Source organism: Panthera pardus, unplaced genomic scaffold, assembly GCF_024362965.1.
Source record: "Panthera pardus isolate Hobbes unplaced genomic scaffold, ASM2436296v1 HiC_scaffold_25, whole genome shotgun sequence".
Taxonomy (NCBI): Eukaryota; Metazoa; Chordata; class Mammalia; order Carnivora; family Felidae; genus Panthera; species Panthera pardus.
The window spans coordinates 78,975,642-78,994,702 of NW_026526821.1; the positions used below are offsets into that span (position 1 = coordinate 78,975,642).

The 19,061-nt window shown below is 36.6% G+C and overlaps 1 protein-coding gene across 4 annotated transcripts in view; it reads right to left on the reverse strand.

The window, feature by feature from the left end:
- Window positions 1-19,061, reverse strand: part of XPO1 (exportin 1) — a 45,268-nt gene that overhangs the window by 14,549 nt on the left and 11,658 nt on the right. For all 4 annotated transcript variants that reach the window (XM_019431142.2, XM_019431212.2, XM_019431296.2 and 1 more), the window contains 4 exons: window positions 16,922-16,994; window positions 2,387-2,448; window positions 2,132-2,176; window positions 723-904 (listed from right to left, as the gene is read on the reverse strand). In XM_019431142.2, coding sequence (XP_019286687.1) covers window positions 723-904; window positions 2,132-2,176; window positions 2,387-2,448; window positions 16,922-16,994 — 362 coding nt within the window. The remainder of the gene's footprint in view (window positions 1-722; window positions 905-2,131; window positions 2,177-2,386; window positions 2,449-16,921; window positions 16,995-19,061) is intronic.

Sequence of the window (19,061 nt, forward strand, 5' to 3'; positions counted from 1 at the left end):
ACTGAGCCACCCAGGCGCCCCTAAGATTTTATTTAAGTAATCTGTATACCCAACGTGAGATGTGAACTTAAAACCCTAAGATCAAGAAGAGTCGCATGCTCTACTGACTGACCCAGCCAAGCACCCAAAATCAATCTTTTAAATCAAGATAGTTGAAACAAAACTCTGCAAAATAAGAGGGGTGGCATTATATACATGTATCCTAAATCCTAAAATATGCTTATACACCAAAACAGAGACAAACTTGTGAAGTCTGAAGCTAGTTTGAATATATAAATGTGAAATACTGCTGTGCCCTACCGACGAGAACAAATTTTTATCACTAAGTGAAAAAATAAAGTGGCCTGCTTCCCAGGACACAGGACTGGTAACAATTCAGTTGACATTTGGACCCAAGTCATTTCCTTGAATTATATTTAGTCACCATATAAAAACAGATCCCAAAGGTTTCTAGAAACTCCACACCTATACTCCTTTTGCATGAGATGTATGAAGTTATTTTGCTGGGACAATGAAGTATGACATCTTATCTTTATCATCACACATAATTTTTCAAGGCTCCAGATTTAGAATTATTAGGTCCATTCTAGGACTATTTAAATTTGTACACAAAAACAAAAGTAATTTAACATATTTACAATCTCAAAAATTTATAATCTACCTCCAAATTCCTGGACATCCTTTCAGAAAAGCTTAAATTCTAAAGCAAAATAATTACTTGCCTGTCTTTTAAATGCTTAGCTTTCACTTGAGTTATTTGTCCACTAGAGAAATCAAACACTTCTTCACTCAAGAGTTTAAGAATCACCATATTATTCTGACAGAGACTTTCACTAGTCCTACTTGCTCCAACAATGTCACTGATAAAAGTTGGCCAGTGTTTTGGCCATTCTTGTTTCAGTATCTGAAATAAGATAGGAAATGTTAATTTCATTTTACTTCTCAATGGCAGATAAAGCAAGAGTGAATAACAACCACTTTTCATTTTTTCCCCCTTGAAATGTGCCAGCCTCTATAGAATCAACTAGATAAAGTATAACATAGATAAAGTATAGCACAGATAAAGTTTTCGGCTTCAAATGCCCAGGACTCCTCTCAGTTTTCCCAATTGGTCTAGTCTGGTTCCTTTTTCTTTTTTAATGAAAGATTTTAAGTAATCTGTACACCTAACGCAGGGCATGAACTCATAACCCCAAGATCAAGAGATGCATGCTTGCGTGTTCCACCAACTGAGCCAGCCAGGTACCCTGGTCTAGTCGGTTCTAATACGCATGCATATCAATAAAGCTGGATACACACGTACATATTATCCTAGTAGATATAAAGATCTAACTCTAAGCAGTAAAAACATGATGGGCAGAGAGGCTCATTTTCTCATATAAATTTGGAAGGCAGCATTATAATTGGGGATGGAATCATCTTTGACCAAAGTCTAATGAACTGCATTACATTTTGAAGTCTATACTATATATTATGCACACTAGGATTTTCCCAACCAGATATTCTATATAGTACCTGTTACTATAAGAGGTAACTAACTTCTTTGTACTTCTCTCCATCCCAAAGATAGACTGACAACAAAAAGTCCCCAGGATAAAAGCGTAACTTAATGAAAACCCAAATGTTTTCATCACTTACTAAATGGAAAAATCTGTATTTTTTCCTCACACACCAATTAATGTTCTCAGGAAAATTTTTGCAGTATTATAAAAAATATGTAAATACAAAATTCAAAAGTGAGATTATTAGAGAAGTTTGAAAAACAGACTAGGTGTAGAGATCGGTTTAAGGAATGTTGAAATCAAAAGCAATGATTTATGAATTAAAATGGAGACAGATGACATGGAAAAAAAGTATGCAAAGGAACAGGCAAATGAAAAAACTGTAATGGGTCTGATCCATACTGGAGCCATAGAAGTGATGAACTTACAGTATATAAAGTTTCCAACCATAGCAAAATTACAATTTCAAATGCAAAAACAGTAGGTTATAGTTATTGTAAAAACTATTATTACTTTAAGATGTTAGTCTAGCTATTTGACAAAGTAGGTTTGAATATTTTGTTCCAGTAATCAGCCTAACTGAAGCATTAATTATTCTATGGAAAACAGTAAATCAAGTAAAAGCTTACCTGAACAAGAATCATATTTAATTTTCCAATATACACCTTTTCCTTCTAAGAAAAGAAAAAAGTTTAATTAAATGAATGTCTAAAATAATAGTAAGAACACAAGCAAAGGAATTCCTCTGAAAAAAATGAATGCAGATCTACTGTAAATGATTGTACGTATATGTTTGTATGTCTGTGACAGGAGTAGATTTAAGCTGAAGATTCATTATTTAAATGATTTTAAATTCTCACACTAATTTCCAAAAATGGTCTTACCTCTACACAAGTTGGGTCAGATGACGTCTTGATAATGAGGCCAACAACGTATTTTTTAATTCCTATTAAAAAAAAATATTCAACACTTTCATAGCACGCCGATAAATCATCAGTAACAAAAAACCGAGGAAGGGGAAGATAAAAGGTCAGATAATAAACCCCAATCCCATCAGAAATATTTACATTTTTGAATGATGCCCATCATTTTTGTGTACTACCCTTTAAATTTTAACTTTTGTTAACTTTACCACATGTATAGGTTTAACAACTACAGATTATATTCTAAAATATTCTTTAATGCTATATCAGTCAACATGTAATTACAAAAAAAACCCCACCAGGGATTAATTTGTTGTTCATTTAAATAAACAAACTTATTTTTATAAGGTTAAAACTACAAAACCCCTGAAAAGCATTCTAAGTAAGTTTATTGAAAATATATTTTTTTGAAAAAAATGTTTTACCATTTATTTTTGAGACCGAGAGAGACAGAGCATGAACAGGGGAGGGTCAGAGAGAAAGGGAGACACAGAATCTGAAACAGGGTCCAGGCTCTGAGCTGTCAGCACAGAGCCCGACGCGGGGCTCGAACTCACGGACTCAAACTCATGGACCACGAGATCATGACCTGAGCTGAAGTCCAATGCTTAACCGACTGAGCCACCCAGGCGCCCCTATTGAAAATATTTCTAAATCAAGATTAGATGTTGTTTCCCTTTTAAAATTTAATTGTAACATTAAGGTATTCCTAGAAATTTTTTATTTTGAGAGAAAGTACACCTGAGCAGGGGAGGGGCAGAGAATCCCAAAGCAGGTTCCGCACTGTCTCCCCAGAGCCTGACATAGGGCTTGATTTCACCAACTGGGAGATCGTGACCTGAGCTGAAATCAAAAGTTGGATACTTAACCGACTGAGCCACCCAGGCTCCTGAGGTGGAAGTGATTTTAACTTGTCCCCTCCACTACAATACACAAGAATTAAGGAGAAAGCTTTGTTTATAATGTTATTTACTTAAGGATATCTTAATAGTACAACCTATTCTTTAAACAACAAGACTTCTTGCCTGTGATTTTAATTCACATCATTCAAAATTTACAGAACATCTATTATAAGTTCCCTTCAGTTTTAAAATTACACAGTGCTCCTACATCAATACATCCAATGGGTTTGAGAGGTAGGACCCTTAAATAAACAAATTATGATTTCCTACCATATAAAAACTATTCTCACATTTAATTTAGGCTTTGGTACCAAACGATCATCATCTTTGACAGCTATCTGACCTTTGAAAATACAGTTCAAGAGCTTCTGGAACTATGTTGCCCCAAGCTTTATGTAACAAATTTGGAACTCAGGGAGAGGGGATTTGCTAAGAAATTTACCCATAATATCAAGCAGGAAATACAGCTGACATGAAGGCAGTAAAATGCTGATTTGATTGTAAAATCATCTCAATACTTCATGTGCTGAAGTATTAAATTTATTCCATTTGTTCCTCCATTTTCTTTCATATTCCAAGCAACTAAACATTAAAATACACTAATTATGTAAATAATTTCCTTATTGTAAAAAAACTACTAGTACAATAAAGTCACACGAGAACTATTTATCAACTGAAAATGTAATGTTAAATGGTATCAATATTCACAGATTAAGAGACATTTAAAAAACTGTTTGGTAAGTGCCAAAAATTTGTTATATACAATCTAATATAAACTATCTCATTTATGTTTTTAATAAAGTTTTTTAATGTTTGTTCATTTTTGAGACACACACACACACACACACTCTGAACCAGGCTTCAGGCTCTGAGCTGTCAGCACAGCTGACATGGGGCTTGAACCCACAAACCATGAGATCATGACCTGAGCTGAAGTCGGGATTCTCAACCAACTGAGCCACCCAGGCACTCTTCATTTACATTTTTAAAAGCTAGTTCTACCCTAGGCAAAGACCACAATACTAAATGCTGCAGACAAAATCTATCAATTAATGCTAAAAAAGAATGGGAAAACCTTTCAGAAAAAATAAGATACCAGTGTGATCTCAATTATCCCAAGATCATTTTCAAGGAAAAAACCCAGTAATTTTGTTAAAAAAACAGCAGGAACCACCATAACCAGATAATAAATGTTAATAATAAATAAATGTACTAGCATTACATACCCTGTCTTGGTGGACTGAGGACACAACACCATTATTCTTAAAAAAATTTTATTGTTTTATTTATTTTTGAGAGAGAGACAGCATGAGTGTGGAAGGGACAGAGAGAGAGAGAGGGAGCCGCAGAATCCAAAGCAGACTCCAGGCTTTGAGCTGTCAGCACAGAGCCAGACGCAGGGCTCGAACCCATGAACTGTGAGATCATGACCCTGAGCCAACATCTGATGCCCAACTGACTGAGCCACCCAGGCACCTGGGACATACAACACCATTATGACATTCTTACCAAAAAATCATGGAACCTCCATTTAATCCCGAGGAATTAAGACAAACCTAAACTGAAATACACTCTACAAAATAAATAAATGATCAAAATTCATCAAAAAGTGTCAAAGATGTATCAAGCAAGGATTAAGAACCATCACACATAAGAACACTAAAAAAAACACACTAAGCTGTAGAACAGAAAAAGGCCTTAAAAAAAACACGTGAAATTTAAATGGGCATAGTTCAGTTAATAGTACCGAACCAATGTTTTTTTCATGGTTTTGATAAAATTTTTTAATGTTTATTTTTGAGATAGAGACAATATTGAGCGGGGGAAGAGTACACGGTGGTGGGGGGCGGGGGACGACACAGAATCTGAAGCAACTTCCAGCCTGAGCTGTCAGCAAAGAACCTGACACGGGGCTCGAACTCACAAACTACAAGATCATGACCTGAGCTGAAGTCGGATGCTTAACCGACTGAGCCACCCACGCAGGCACCCCCCTGCTATGGTTCTGAAAATTTTATTATGGTTGCAGAAGCTTGTTAGTATTAGAATAAACCAAAGGGTATTAAGTGCATTCTATATTTTTTGGGCAACATTTCTACAGTCTAAAATTATTTTAAAACAAGAAGAAGGCTATGTGGACACAAAATCAGGTCGAGTTTTAATAAGACAGTAAAAAAAGGAAATAAGAATATCAAATTTGTTTTATTAACATTTATTTTCAGACTGCAACAGCACACATGAGCAGGGGAGAGGCAGAGAGAGTCCCAAGAAGGCTCTGCACTGTCACCAACGGAGCTACCCAGGTGCTCTGAGTATCAAACTTATTTTAAAACAAGTGCTTCGGTACATGAATCATTTATTGTAACAACCATACATCAGTTTTAAAAAACAAGCTAGGTGCGCACCTGTGTGGCTCAGTTGATTAAATATCCAACTCGATTTCAGCTCAGGTCATGATTTCAGAGTCTTGTGAGTTCAAGCCCAGTGTAGAGCTCTGTGCTGACAGCATGGAGCCTGCTTGAAATCCTCTCTCTCTCCCTCCCTCCTCCCCAGTGTTCTCTCTCAAAATAAATAAACTTAAAAAAAAAAAAAAAGCTAAATTTTACCAATTATTTAGGCTAACCCACAAAACAATCCCACATATCCTTAGTGTCCAGAAGATTTAACCAAAACGTAAATATGGTATCGCTGGTCCTTCTGTTCTTTACATAAATACTACTACTAAGGCATCTTTAAAAAATTAAATGACAATTCTAAAAAAATATGAATAACAATAAACATTCCTCTGAATCCTCTTAACACAGGAAACAGCCTAAAAACAGAAATATATTGCCTTCTCTCTGTTAAAGGAGAGACAATACCATATAATGAGATTTAGTAGTTTTCTTCTTAATCTGTCATAAGAAATGAAACAATGTCTAAAACCACTATTGCTGCCTCTATTTGGAACACATATCTGTTTGGAGGCTTTTCTCAGCCTCAGGGAACAGTAAAATAGGATCAAATAGATCCTTCAACTCTTCTGTTAGCAATTAAATCAATTAAGTATCTTCTCCCTGTTTTCAGAGGTCTGAGGTTCACCTGTAGATGAAGCAAAGCGTAAATGATGAAAATAGTAGGAAAACAAAAATGGAAATTTCTCACAGACAATATAATATTAATTTAATTTAATGTCACTCTGAAATGACAGTACTTCAATCCCTTCAGAACACCAGAACAATGCCTTTTCTGATCAAGTAGTGCTGCACACAAAGTGTCTGGAATCTCCTATTGCTAGGTACAAAGCTTATTTCATCAAGTACTCTAACTTCTTCCCCAAGTACATTCCATGGCTTACCCAAAATTTAAAAAAGCAGCTCAAAGAGGAGGAGTTTTACAACTGTAAATAAATAGCACAATGGAGCGCCTAGGTGGCTGAGTTAAGTGTCCGACTCTTGGTTTTGGCTCAGGCCATGATCTCATGGTTCTGTGAGTTAGGGCCCCAAGTCAGGCTCTACAGTGGCATTGCGGAACTTGCTTGGGATTCTCTCTCTGGCCCTCTGCCACTCGCATGGTCTCTGTCTCTCTCAAGTAAGCTTAAAAAAAAAAAAACAACTTTTAAATAAAAACTAAAGAAATAGTGCAATGACATCGTGCTTATCAAGGCAGAAAAGCCAAATGTTGACAACTATTAGAGAAGCTCAGCTTCTGAAACTTAACAGAAAATTATCTGAGATTTTACAGAAAATTATATATTCTCAGTGTCTTATTCTTTGTACCAAATGAATTCATGTTTGTCACGTGCAAAAGAGATATTCACATAATATAAATTTCTTAAAATAAGGCACTCCCTATACACATTCATATAAAACTTTATTATCTGTCAAAACCTATTAATATAAAATTGTCTGTTTCCTATCATTCAGAAAGTGTATGTGAAGAACCTGGGATATTTCTTCCAGCAGCTTTCTAAGCTCCTCTTTGGGAATGAAGAAACGGTAAGACACACAAATATAGATAAAATTAAAAAGTTTTTGAAAAATCAAGAACATTTCAGCACAATTATGTTCTTGTTACTATGTCATCAAGCTTTTCAAGGGATTCATAAAATCACTTTTAACAAATTTTTATCTATAGCTCCTCATTCTATTCTTCTCAATTTGAACAAAAATTCACCTCCAAAGTTTAAATTAACCTACAAAGTACTGAAGAGTGCTATTTTATTTTTTTAAGTGTTGCTTTTTAAAAAAGACTGGCCATGTATATTTTCTTTAAAATCTACGCTAGCATAAAAATGGCAAACTAGTCATAGAAAAGCATATTATGATGCAAAATTTTCAAATCCATGTTTATGCATTTATCTCTTATCTATTTTCTCAAGGTAAAAAAAAATGTCTTCTGACAGTCTTATTTACAATAAACAATCGGGGTGCATGGGTGGCTCAGTAACTTGAGTGTCGGACTTCAGTTCAGGTTATGATCTCACAGTTCATGAGTTTAAGCCCCACATTGGGCTCTGTGCTGACAGCTCAGAGCCTGGAGCCTGCTTTAGATTCTGTGTCTCCCTCCCTCTCTGCCCCTCCCCTGCTCATGCTGTGTCTGTCTCTCTCAAAAATAAACATTAAAATAAAAAAACAAGCAATGCTAAACAGTCAACATAAACTTATTGAAAATAGAGATAATGTCAACTTTAGCTAGTGAAAAGGTAAGATTAAAATAAACCTCATCCTGGGGCACATGGGTGGCTCAGTGGGTTAAACATCCAACTTTAGCTGAGGTCATGATCTCACAGTTTCTTAGTTCAAGCCCTGTGTCCAGGCTCTGTGCTGATTGCTTAGAGCCTGAAGGCTGCTTCAGATTCTGTGTCTCCCTCTCTCTCTGCCCCTCCCCTGCTCACACTCTCTCTCTCTCAAAAATAAACATTAGAAAATATAAAATAAACATCATCCTGCCTTAGAAGTTACACATCATCTTGCAAGCTACTTGCATCTAGGAATACCTTCCAAAAAGTGGATAATGACAGGGTAAAAGAAATCCATTACCAAACCTGAATTTCATAAAGAGGATTCACTAAAAACCTTTAAAATATGAGAACTTATTACTGACTACAACTTCCTGTGGATGTCATATTCCCCTGGGAGCAAAAGCCTTACTTTTCAAAATTTACTTAAGGTTCTACCTTAGCATCCCATCTGGTCAGTGATAGATTGTCAGCAACTTTTCCACCAAATACATGATTCTACCTACTAAGAAAAATTGCATTCCTAGACAAATTATAAAATATGTTGAATAAAAAAGCTGCACATTCTGGGGGTGCATGGGTGGCTCAGCTGGTGAAGCATCCAACTTTGGCCCAGGTCATGATCTTGCAGTTCCTGAGTTCGAGCCCCACAACGGGCTCTCTGCTGTCAGTGCAGAGTCTGCTTCATACCTGTCTCCCTCTCTCTCTGCACCTCCCCCACTCGTTCTATCTCAAAAATAAGTATTTAAAAAAAAAAGTTGCACATTCTGATTCCTCTTTCACAGTGGCTAATTTTTACATATTACAGAAAACAAAATCTCAACACACTATTATTATAAAAGCAAAACTACAGACAAAACTGAGTTCACCCCAGTTCCAACCACTGTGCAATACTTAAAAGTATCCAATTCCCCTTTATAAATTTATTGATGCATTATTATTTTAAGTAAACTCTACCCCAATGTGGGCCTCAAACTCACAACCCTCAAATCAAGTCATATGCTCTCCTGACTGAGCCAGTCAGGTGCCCCTCCAATTCCACTTTAAATATTTCTTTACATTCTTAAGCTCTAACAATGCAAGTTTGGTACATTTCTCCATCAGAGCCATTTTAATTGAAAGTAAGGTTCTTTCCCTGTGCCATAAATTTATCACAAATACCTGTCCATCTAACCACCAACAGTGACCATCAGAAAGACAGACACTAAAATATAGTTATCTTATCCTCTTTACAATTTCTTGTACAGATGAATCCAGAGTACGGTTCCTACTCTTCACTCAATTCAATACTTCAGATAACAAACAGCAAAATGAGAGACAGCTAAATCAATTCAAAAGTGGGAATTTTAAAAAAATTTTAATGTTTATCTTTGAGAGAGAGAATGAGAGAGAGAGAGAGAGAGAGAGAGACACCGAGTGCGAGTGGGGGAGGGACAGAGAGAGGGGAAGATACAGAATCCAAAGCAGGCTCCAGGCTCTCAGCTGCCCGCACAGAGCCCGACGCGGGGCTCAAACTCAGGAACCCCGCAAGAGCACGACCTGAGCTGAAGTCGGACGCCTAACCAACTGAGCCACCCAGGCACCCCTCAAAAGCGGGAATTCTTAACCCAGGGCTCACACAGATAGGCTAGAACGATTATTACCTGCATGTTTAGTAATTTCAGGAGGAACAAGCTGTAGGAACAATGATCACTCTTTTGTTTATTCTGACAATGAGAGAGAAAGCACAAGTGGGGAAGGGCAGAGATAGAGGAGAGAGAATCCCAAGCAGACTCTCTGCACTGCCAGTGTGGAGCCTGACATGGGGCTTGAGCTCATGAACTGAACCATGAGATCATGACCTGAGCCAAAGTCCAAAGCTTAACTGATCGAGCCACCCAGGTACCCCAGAACATCGATCACTCTTAAAAGGGTTTTATGGCCTCAGATATTGAACAAGAACTATAAAGGATATATAAGGAATTTAAATTTTATTACATTTATAGCATCATTATTTATAATGGGCAAAAGATGGAAACAACCCAAACACCCACCCACAGATGAACCAATAAAAATGTGGTATAGACTACAAAAGAATATTATTCAGTCATTAAAAAAATGAAATTCAGATATCGAAGGCTGTAACATGGACAAACCTTGGAAACATGTGCTAAGTGATGTTAACCAGACACACATAAAAATGATTGTACCTACAGGAGTTACTTAGAATAAGCAATTCACAGAGACAGATAGCATAACAGTAGTTAAGTAGTTAACAGAGATTGGGGAGACAGTATAATGGGAGAGCTCATGTTTAATGGGTAGGGTTTCAATTTGGGATGAAAAAACTTTAGAGATTGATAGTGATAATGGTTGTACAATATTATGAATGTATTTACAAACACTGAACTACACACTTAAAATGGTTATGTATACTTTATGTATATTTTATCACAAAACAACTGTTATATTTAAGATTCATTGATTACAGTTGACCCTTGAACAACGCAGGTTTGGCCACACAGATCCCCTTATACGTGGGTTTTTTAGGTAAATACAGTACAGTACTGTAAATGTACTCTCCTTATGATTTTAACAGTTTTCTCTAGCTTACTTTAATACAGTATAAAACACATATAATATACAAAATATGTATTCATCAACTGTTATCAATGAGGCAACACACAGTAGGCTATTAGTAGTTAAATTCTGGGGGATCAAAAGTTTTGCACAGATATGTGATTGCCAGGGGGTCAGCTTCCCTAACCCCTCACACACACTGTTCACGGGTCAACTGTACTGCTAGTGAGAATGTAAAATGATACAACTATTTTGGAATATAGTTTGGCAGTTAAACATGCACCTACCATATTATCCAGCCATTCTACTCCAGCTAATCAAGTAAGTGACAGAAAGACTGGGGAGGAGGAAGGGTAAAAAAGAAGGCAATCACAAAGATGAAGACCTTGATTACAGTGGTGGTTTCATGGGTATATGCTTAAGTCAAACTTCTTATCAAATTGTATAAGTGAACAGCTTCTAGGTTTTGATAACCATCTCTTTCCTTTTGTTCCCCCTTCCCTAAGGTTAGTAGCTGCTTCCTGTGTTTACTAACATCTGAGTTACCTCAATGGCCCTCTCCTGGCCTTACCAACCCCCTCAATTCTCTGCACTAAAATCCCTTGTTTGGGAAAATGATAAACGAAACATGGTAAAATCCTTTGTGGTAAATATAGGGGACACACAAAAGTAGGTATTAAGGAGCCTAGTTAGGAAGCTACTGCAGAAATTTCAAGGTCATTTGGTGAAACGAATACATTTTTGTGGAAAGAGACTGGCGAAACACATGCCGGATGTTTATTCATACCTAGCACCTAGAAGGGCCCAGGGGCTTTATACACATTACCTTTTCTATCATATCCCAAAATGGTTGCAAAGCAGTCAAGATTCAGAGGAGTAAAATATTTTGCATAAAGATCATACTAATAATTGCACCATGGGGGCACCTGGGTGGTTCAGTCGGTTAAGTGTCCGGTTCTGGGTTTTGGCTCAGGCCACAATCTCACAGTTTGTGAGTCCAAGCCCTGGTTCAGGCTCTGCATGGGGAGCACGGAGCCTGCTTGGGATCCTTTCTCTCCTCCCCTCCTCTGCTCTCTCTCAAAATAAATAAACTTAAAACAAACAAATAAATGTACCATATGCCTCATTCCATAGGAAGGGCACTGAGTAAAAATCTTTTGGGTAACTGGATTTGTCAACTTACTCAAATTAAAACACAGAAGTACACAATTCAGGAACTTAATTGCCCAACTACCTTTAATTAAGCACCCAAACTTTCAAAATGTCCAATTATGACTTTATCACTTGGGACTACTCATAAATTGACCATGACTTTTCAACTATAGTAAGTTCTTATCTCATGAAATGAAAGGACATGTAAGCCATATGCCTTAACAGATTAAATCATGATCCTCTGGTTCAAAACAAAACAAAACAAAACAAAACAAAACAAAACATAAGGCTATCTTTATACAGATAAATTTTTTTCCCCAGGGAGGATCAAATTAGAATTTCTAATTCTAATTAGAATTTTCTAATCCAAATGCAAACATTATCTTTAAAAAAGGAGGAGGGTTAGCTGGAAAAATTCATGTTGATGTGCAGCCCAGATAATCAACATCACTAACAATCCTAGTGTACCTTTAATTACTTCAGTGTCTAGCAACCAATCTCTTCAACAAATGGGTGTTGGGAGAACTGGACAGCTACATGCAAAAGAATGAAATTATACCCCTTTCTTATTACACTGCGCGCGCGCACACGCGTGCACACACACACACACACCTTAAAAGAGAGTTACACCTAAATATGAGACATGAATCTAAAACTCCTAGAAGAAAACATAGGCAGTAATCTCTTAGACCTAGCACAGGTGTCTCCTCAGGCAAAAGAAACAAAACCACAATTAAACTATTGGGACTACACCAAAATAAAAGAACTTTGCATAGCAAAGGAAACCATCAACAAAACAAGACAACCTATTGAATGGGAGAAGATATTTGCCAATGATCTATCCAATAAGGGGTTAACATCAAAAATACATAAAAGCCTGCAACTCAATATCAAAAAATCCCCCATATAATCTGATTAAAAACGGGCAGAGGACTTGAATAGTTATTTTTCCAAAGAAGACATACAGATGGCAAACAAACACATGAAAAGATACTCAACATCACTAATCATTAGGAAAATGCAAACCAAAACCACAATGAGAGATCATCTTACATCTGTCAGAATGGTAGAATCAAAAACACAAGAAATAATCATCCACAGCAAGGATATGGAAAAAAAAGAACCCTCTTGCATGGTTGGTAGGAATGTAAACTGGTGCAGCCACTGTGGAAAAAAGTATGTTCAGGTTCCTCAAAAACTTACATACAGAAATACTGTATGATCCAGTAATTCTACTACCACGGATTTACTCAAATGGAAACACAAATTCACAAGGTCTATGCACCCCTATGTTTATTGCAGCAATTAATTCCAATAGGCAAGATGCGGAAGCAACCTAAGTGCTCATCGACAGATGAATGGACAAAGATGTGGGGTTAAATACACACACACACACACACACACACACACACACACACACAAAGGATTATTACTCAGCCACAAAAAAGAATGAGTTCTTGAAGGTAAAATGCTAAGTGAACTAAGTCAGAAAAGAACAAAATACCATATGATTTAATTTATATGCAGAACCTAAGGAACAAAATAAACCAACAAAACAAAGCAGAAACATACCCATATATAAAGAGAAAACTAGTGCTACCTAGAGGACAGATGGTTACACGGAAGCAAAAGGGGTAAAGGGGTGAAGGGGTGGGGCATCTGGGTGGCTCAGTTGGTTAAACGTCTGACTTCAGCTCAGGTCATGATCTTGCAGTTCGTGAGTTTAAGCCCTGCGTCAGGCTCTATGTTGACAGCTGAGAGCCTGGAGTTGCTTCAGATTCTGTGTCTCCCTCTCTCTCTGCCCCTCCTCTGCTCATGCTCTCTCTCAAAAATGAAGAATAAAACACTAAAAAAAAAGGGGGGGGGCACTGAAGGGGACTGGGATGTACAGGTTTCCAGTATGGAAGGAATAAATCATAGGGATGAAAGGTACAGCATAGAAAATACAGTCAATGATATTATAACAGCATTGTATGGTGACAAATGGAAGCTACACTTATGGTGAGCATTGCATTACATTGTACACCTGAAACTGTGTGTCAATTTTACTTCAATAAAAAAATTTTAATTGAAACAAAAATTCTCTGGGGCGCCTGGGTGGCTCAGTCAGTTAGGCATCCAGCTGTTGATTTTGGTTCAGGTCATTATCTCATGGTTGTTGAGACTGAGCCCCGTTGTCAGTCTCTGTGGGTTCTGCACTGACAGCACGGAGCCTGCTTGGGCAATTCTCTCTCTCTACCCCTCCATAGCTCAGGCACTCTCTCTCTCTCTCTCTCAAAACAAACAAACAAACAAACATAAACAAAAAAAACTAGTTTGGAAAAATGTAGAAGTTATTTTGGCTTGCTGTCTGTGCAAATGTTTTCTTCCTTTAAAATACTGCCATTTACATGAAGGAGAGGTTTAAAGGGCTCAACCTGATCATCATCCCCTTCTTTTATAGTGAGAGTAGCACTCATTATATATACCTTATTTAACTTTTCTATATCTTCCCAACTACTGCATGTTGGTATAGGGATACATTTACATAGACTTAATACCAACTAATGCTTTGTACTAAGCAGAAACACAATATATGTACTAGGTAAATAAATACATATGCTAAGGAAGATGGACAAGGAATAGCTACCAAGTGGAGACAACAGCTTTAAAAAACATGACAGTTGTAGATAAAAAGAATATACATTATTTTGGGGGTTACACAAACTTATTCCCAATACTTAAGTTACTTAAAGATGAAATAAAAGTAACATTCAGAAAACTTAGTGTACTTTGGGGGATAAGAAAGCTTAAGACTGGAGAACCCTACCAGGATTGACAACGTTTAAATTAATTATAAAATTCAGAGAGTACTGAATTTCCCCCCCAATGTTTCACTTTAAAAACACGATCACACTAAATGCATCATGCAAAGTTGTTGTTGCCTATTTAAATTTGGAATTCACATTCTCTGGGAGGCACATTACATGCTCTTCCAACAAGCCTGTGAAAGATCCTAGAAGTTATACCACTTTTTCCTCCATGTAATGACCTCACTGACAATGGTAACCATCATGAGTGGTTTTTATAAAGTTTAGATCCCACTTAATCGTTATCATTAGTCTTTAAGAGAAATACCAGGGGAAAGGGGATTCTGATAAATCTTTATTATTTTAGAGAGCACACATGCAAGGGGGGGGCAGAGGGAGAGGTTTTTTATTTTATTTATTCAATTAGAGAGTGAGCATGAGTGGGGAGGGGTAAAGAGAGGGGGAGAGAATCCCAAGCAGGCTCGGCACTGTCAGTGCAGACCCCAACATGGGGCTCCAACTCATGAACTGTCAGATCACAATCTGAGCCAAAATCAAGAGTCAGACACTTAACTGACTGAGCCACCCAGGAACCTTGGGAGAGAGAATCTTAAGCAGGCTCCATGCTCAATGCAGAGCCCAACTCCAGGGTCCATCCCATGATTCTGGGATCATGTCTTGAGCCAAAACTGTCAAATGCTCAACTGACTAAGCCAACCATGTGCCCCTGATAAATCGTTTTATAGATAACAGCTGACCTTTGAACAACACAGGCTTGAAGTGGATGGGTCCATTCATATGTGCATTTAAAAAATTATATACAGTATAATACTGTAAATATATATTCACTTCAATTTTCTTAATAATATTCTTTTGTCTAGAAATGTTACAGGCAGAATAATCACCATGTCTCTCTCCAGTTTCTTCAAACGTGACAGGTTTTCAAAAGTAAACAGTTTTACACACCCTGGAGTATGTGCACATCTGACACGCATAAACATGAGAAGCACTGGGACTTTATGATAAAAACCAAAACTTACTACTGCTCTCATTCATGCAGAAGGCTAAAAATGTCAAATCCTCAGGGAACCCTTTAGCCTCCAATTTTTTCATGGAGAAATTTTTTCATGGAGAACCATGATCAGCTAGTATCATTATAAATTGTTTCATTTTAAAGTCAGAAAAATGTCGAAGAATCATCTAGTGCAATCCTTATGTGGTAAGAGGCAGAGGACTATGTGTTTAGAAACAAAAGAGGGACTTAACAGCAGCAAAGGAACGAGAAGTGCTCCGAAGATCCCTAAAGGGCAGTGACGAGATATGAAGGATCTATTTGGTCCAAACAAACTGGACTTACTAACTTCTGAGAAGGTCACACAACATGATCTAAAATAGTTTCAACCCCAAATAAAATATTTAAAAAAATAGGAACCTTTTTTTGAAGGCAGGATTTCCCCCTGTACTCTCATTCTTACTCTATGGCTTATGGTACATTAAGGACACTGCCATTAAAAACTGTCTTATTCACCTATAAACATGCCAGAAAGATGTCAGGTTTCTAGAGAAAGACCAGCTGAGTAAATCCAGGTCATTATTCCACCATAAAAAAGACATGAAAAAGCAAGTGAAAAAAGACATATTAAACATCAACAGTCCAAGACAGGAGACTGGTTTTAATAGAAAAAACTGCCACCAGTAGTAGCATACTCCCCATTATAAAGTTCAGGCTTGTACTTATATATTTTTCAGAGGTTAACAAGGGATCTAAAGTAGGTAACAGAGGCAGTATATGAAAACTGGAAGTAACTACATCAATATACTCCAAGAGATTAAGCTTGCCCCAAGTTTCTTAAACAGGACTGTTACTGAGACAGTACAAAGGCAAAAGTTAAATATGAATAGCAAGCATCATCACATCCTAATTTTCTTTTCTTTCCTTAAGTTAGAAGTCCATATCTTCTAGCGCTCGCCCAGTATTTCCAAGGTAAAGCCTTGTGACTTTTAAAATTTCGTTTTTCCTTTGCTTTTACAGTACTTATCACTGGTCAGTTACCATTTGGCAAACTTAAACCCATGTATAAGAACACACATTCAAATTTCACTCACTTCAAACATGGTCCCAATTAACTAGAAGTTGATATATACTTTTTATCACGGTACTTATTGTAAACAGTTCAACCGCTTTGGCCTCCTCTTTCCCCCAAAAGGTAAACTAATTCCTCCCCCTGCTTTGCTACATGACGAAAGCCATAATCTCCATTAAAGCATAATAACTACTAAAGATTTAACAATCCTCCATCTGATATTCAACTATAATACAAATGCCGAAAATAATAAAATTCTGGATTTACAATTCTTCAAAGCATTTTCCTACCTTCACACTGGTTCCTCGGAAGAATCTTCCATCTTGTTTTTATCACATTTTCCAAAATTTGTAGTCCATAATACTGAAAATTGGAGAATAGAACCATGTGAACATATTGCTATAAGACTGGCAATTTTCAGGATTCACAAATGGACAGACATTCACACATTTACATCTAAAGTTTCAAAAACATTATGCTACCAAGTTTAATTACATATATTAAACAAGGATCTATTCACCCATATACTGAGTTTTCATGCATTTTCCTCATTTTATTGTTTACTACTCTATTTAATGTCCTGCTGTTTATACATGCTCACACCAGGAGGAAGAACCAAATAAAAAGCCCTTTAGCAGCCAAATGGGCTTATCTGTAGAAGGAAAAGTAGCAGCCAGATATGAATTCACAGCATAAATGACTGCTCATAGGCTCACGTACTTTAACACGACCAGGCTCCTAAGAATTTAGCAGCTTGGATGCTCTCAAGCTCCCTACCATCCTCTAGGAGTTGTAAGCTCTTGGCCAAGTATTAAAGTATTGTCACAGATACTTTTTACAGAAAGTGTTTACAAACATCACTGGTGTGTTACTTAAGGAGCAGCAAGACAGCCCAAGGGTTTAATTTTCAATTTTAATCCCACCCTTACAGTTGCTATTTCTACTAATTTAAAGATAAACTTTTGTGCACAGTCAAAAATAATACACAAACGCATGTTGCAATCTGTATTTATCTTTCAGGTATTCCTTCCTAAATATAAAAGTCATTACTAAAAATATAAGTAAGTTAATAAATACAGATACCACTTTCAAGCCATTTTGTCCCTCCTGCTCATTACTCACTCTAAATAGTCAACAATGTTCACAACAATTTATAATGCTATACAAGTTACTACACAAAATTATTACCATGACCAATTAGTGTGGATAGACAGGAGGAAGAAAAGGGACCAAACTGTTGTGGTACGTCTCAACTGGTTGAATTAGGGAAGAATTAGTTATAATACCTGAAAGATAAACTCATTCATATATAGACATATAACCTCAGATTGCAAGTTTTGGCTGAGAATAAGAGTTCATCTTTAAAATGGTTAGTCATCACACAATAAAATAGGAGCATTAGTATTTCAACCAAAGGGATCATGTGAATGCTAATTTTATCCAAAGCACAATATAGACTGTCCCAAACTACATTGTGCTCAAATAGTAAACGTTTTTGCTGTTTTCTTTCTTTTTAACATTTCATACTTTTCAAGAAAATTTTGCCATTTCAACTAAAATCCTACATTTGCAGAACATTCCTTAAAAAGACTTCCAAAATGAAAAAGCCAAAGCAAAATTCTGAAATTACAAATTTGATACCATTAAAGGGTTTCATAATCAGCAGTAAATAGGGAAACTTTCTATCCTGTTCATTTATAATTCCTTTATAGGTCTAGACCTCAGAAAAATAGGCAAAAAAAGGTGACATTCTGACTGAAATTTTAAATTAACTTTTAAGAACATACTACCCTAAAAACTTTAATTTTCTAGATACGAAATCAGACTGTCAACGTTTTGCTAAGTCAAAACAATGCACTTCTTACTACATGGAATATTGTTAATTCTCAAGCAATTAAAAAGATCTTTAAAAAACTAAAAATCCACCATAAATATACCAGGAAGAAGCAAAATCTCTTAACTTTGTCCTATTTAGCCCATATTTTCCAGCTTACACTTTTTAATTGAAGGCTATTACTCTGCTTCCTTTATGTTTGCTACTTTGTTACCTAAGTTACCTATTTACTAACCTCTAAGTCCTTTCCCCAACTGTAAAAAGAAAGCATAAGCTTGCGGAGGATACAATTCATATTTTCCTCATTCTGCCCTCCTGGCTGAAGCAGTTAAGCCCAATAAAAGCTTTCACAAGTCAAAGGGATACAAAGATCATCATAATATCCCAAAACCGAATCTCTCCTAGACCTTAAGACTCTACATATGAAGAGAACCCACATTTTTTTGAAATAAGAGTATTTTGATTAAAAATCTTAAGTGTTAGCCAAATCTGGGGGCCAATAGTAAAAGACTACTTTGGAGATACTGATAAATAATCCAAACATCATTCAAAAGAATTATTTACGTATCTGCGTCACATCTCAGGACCTGAGAAAT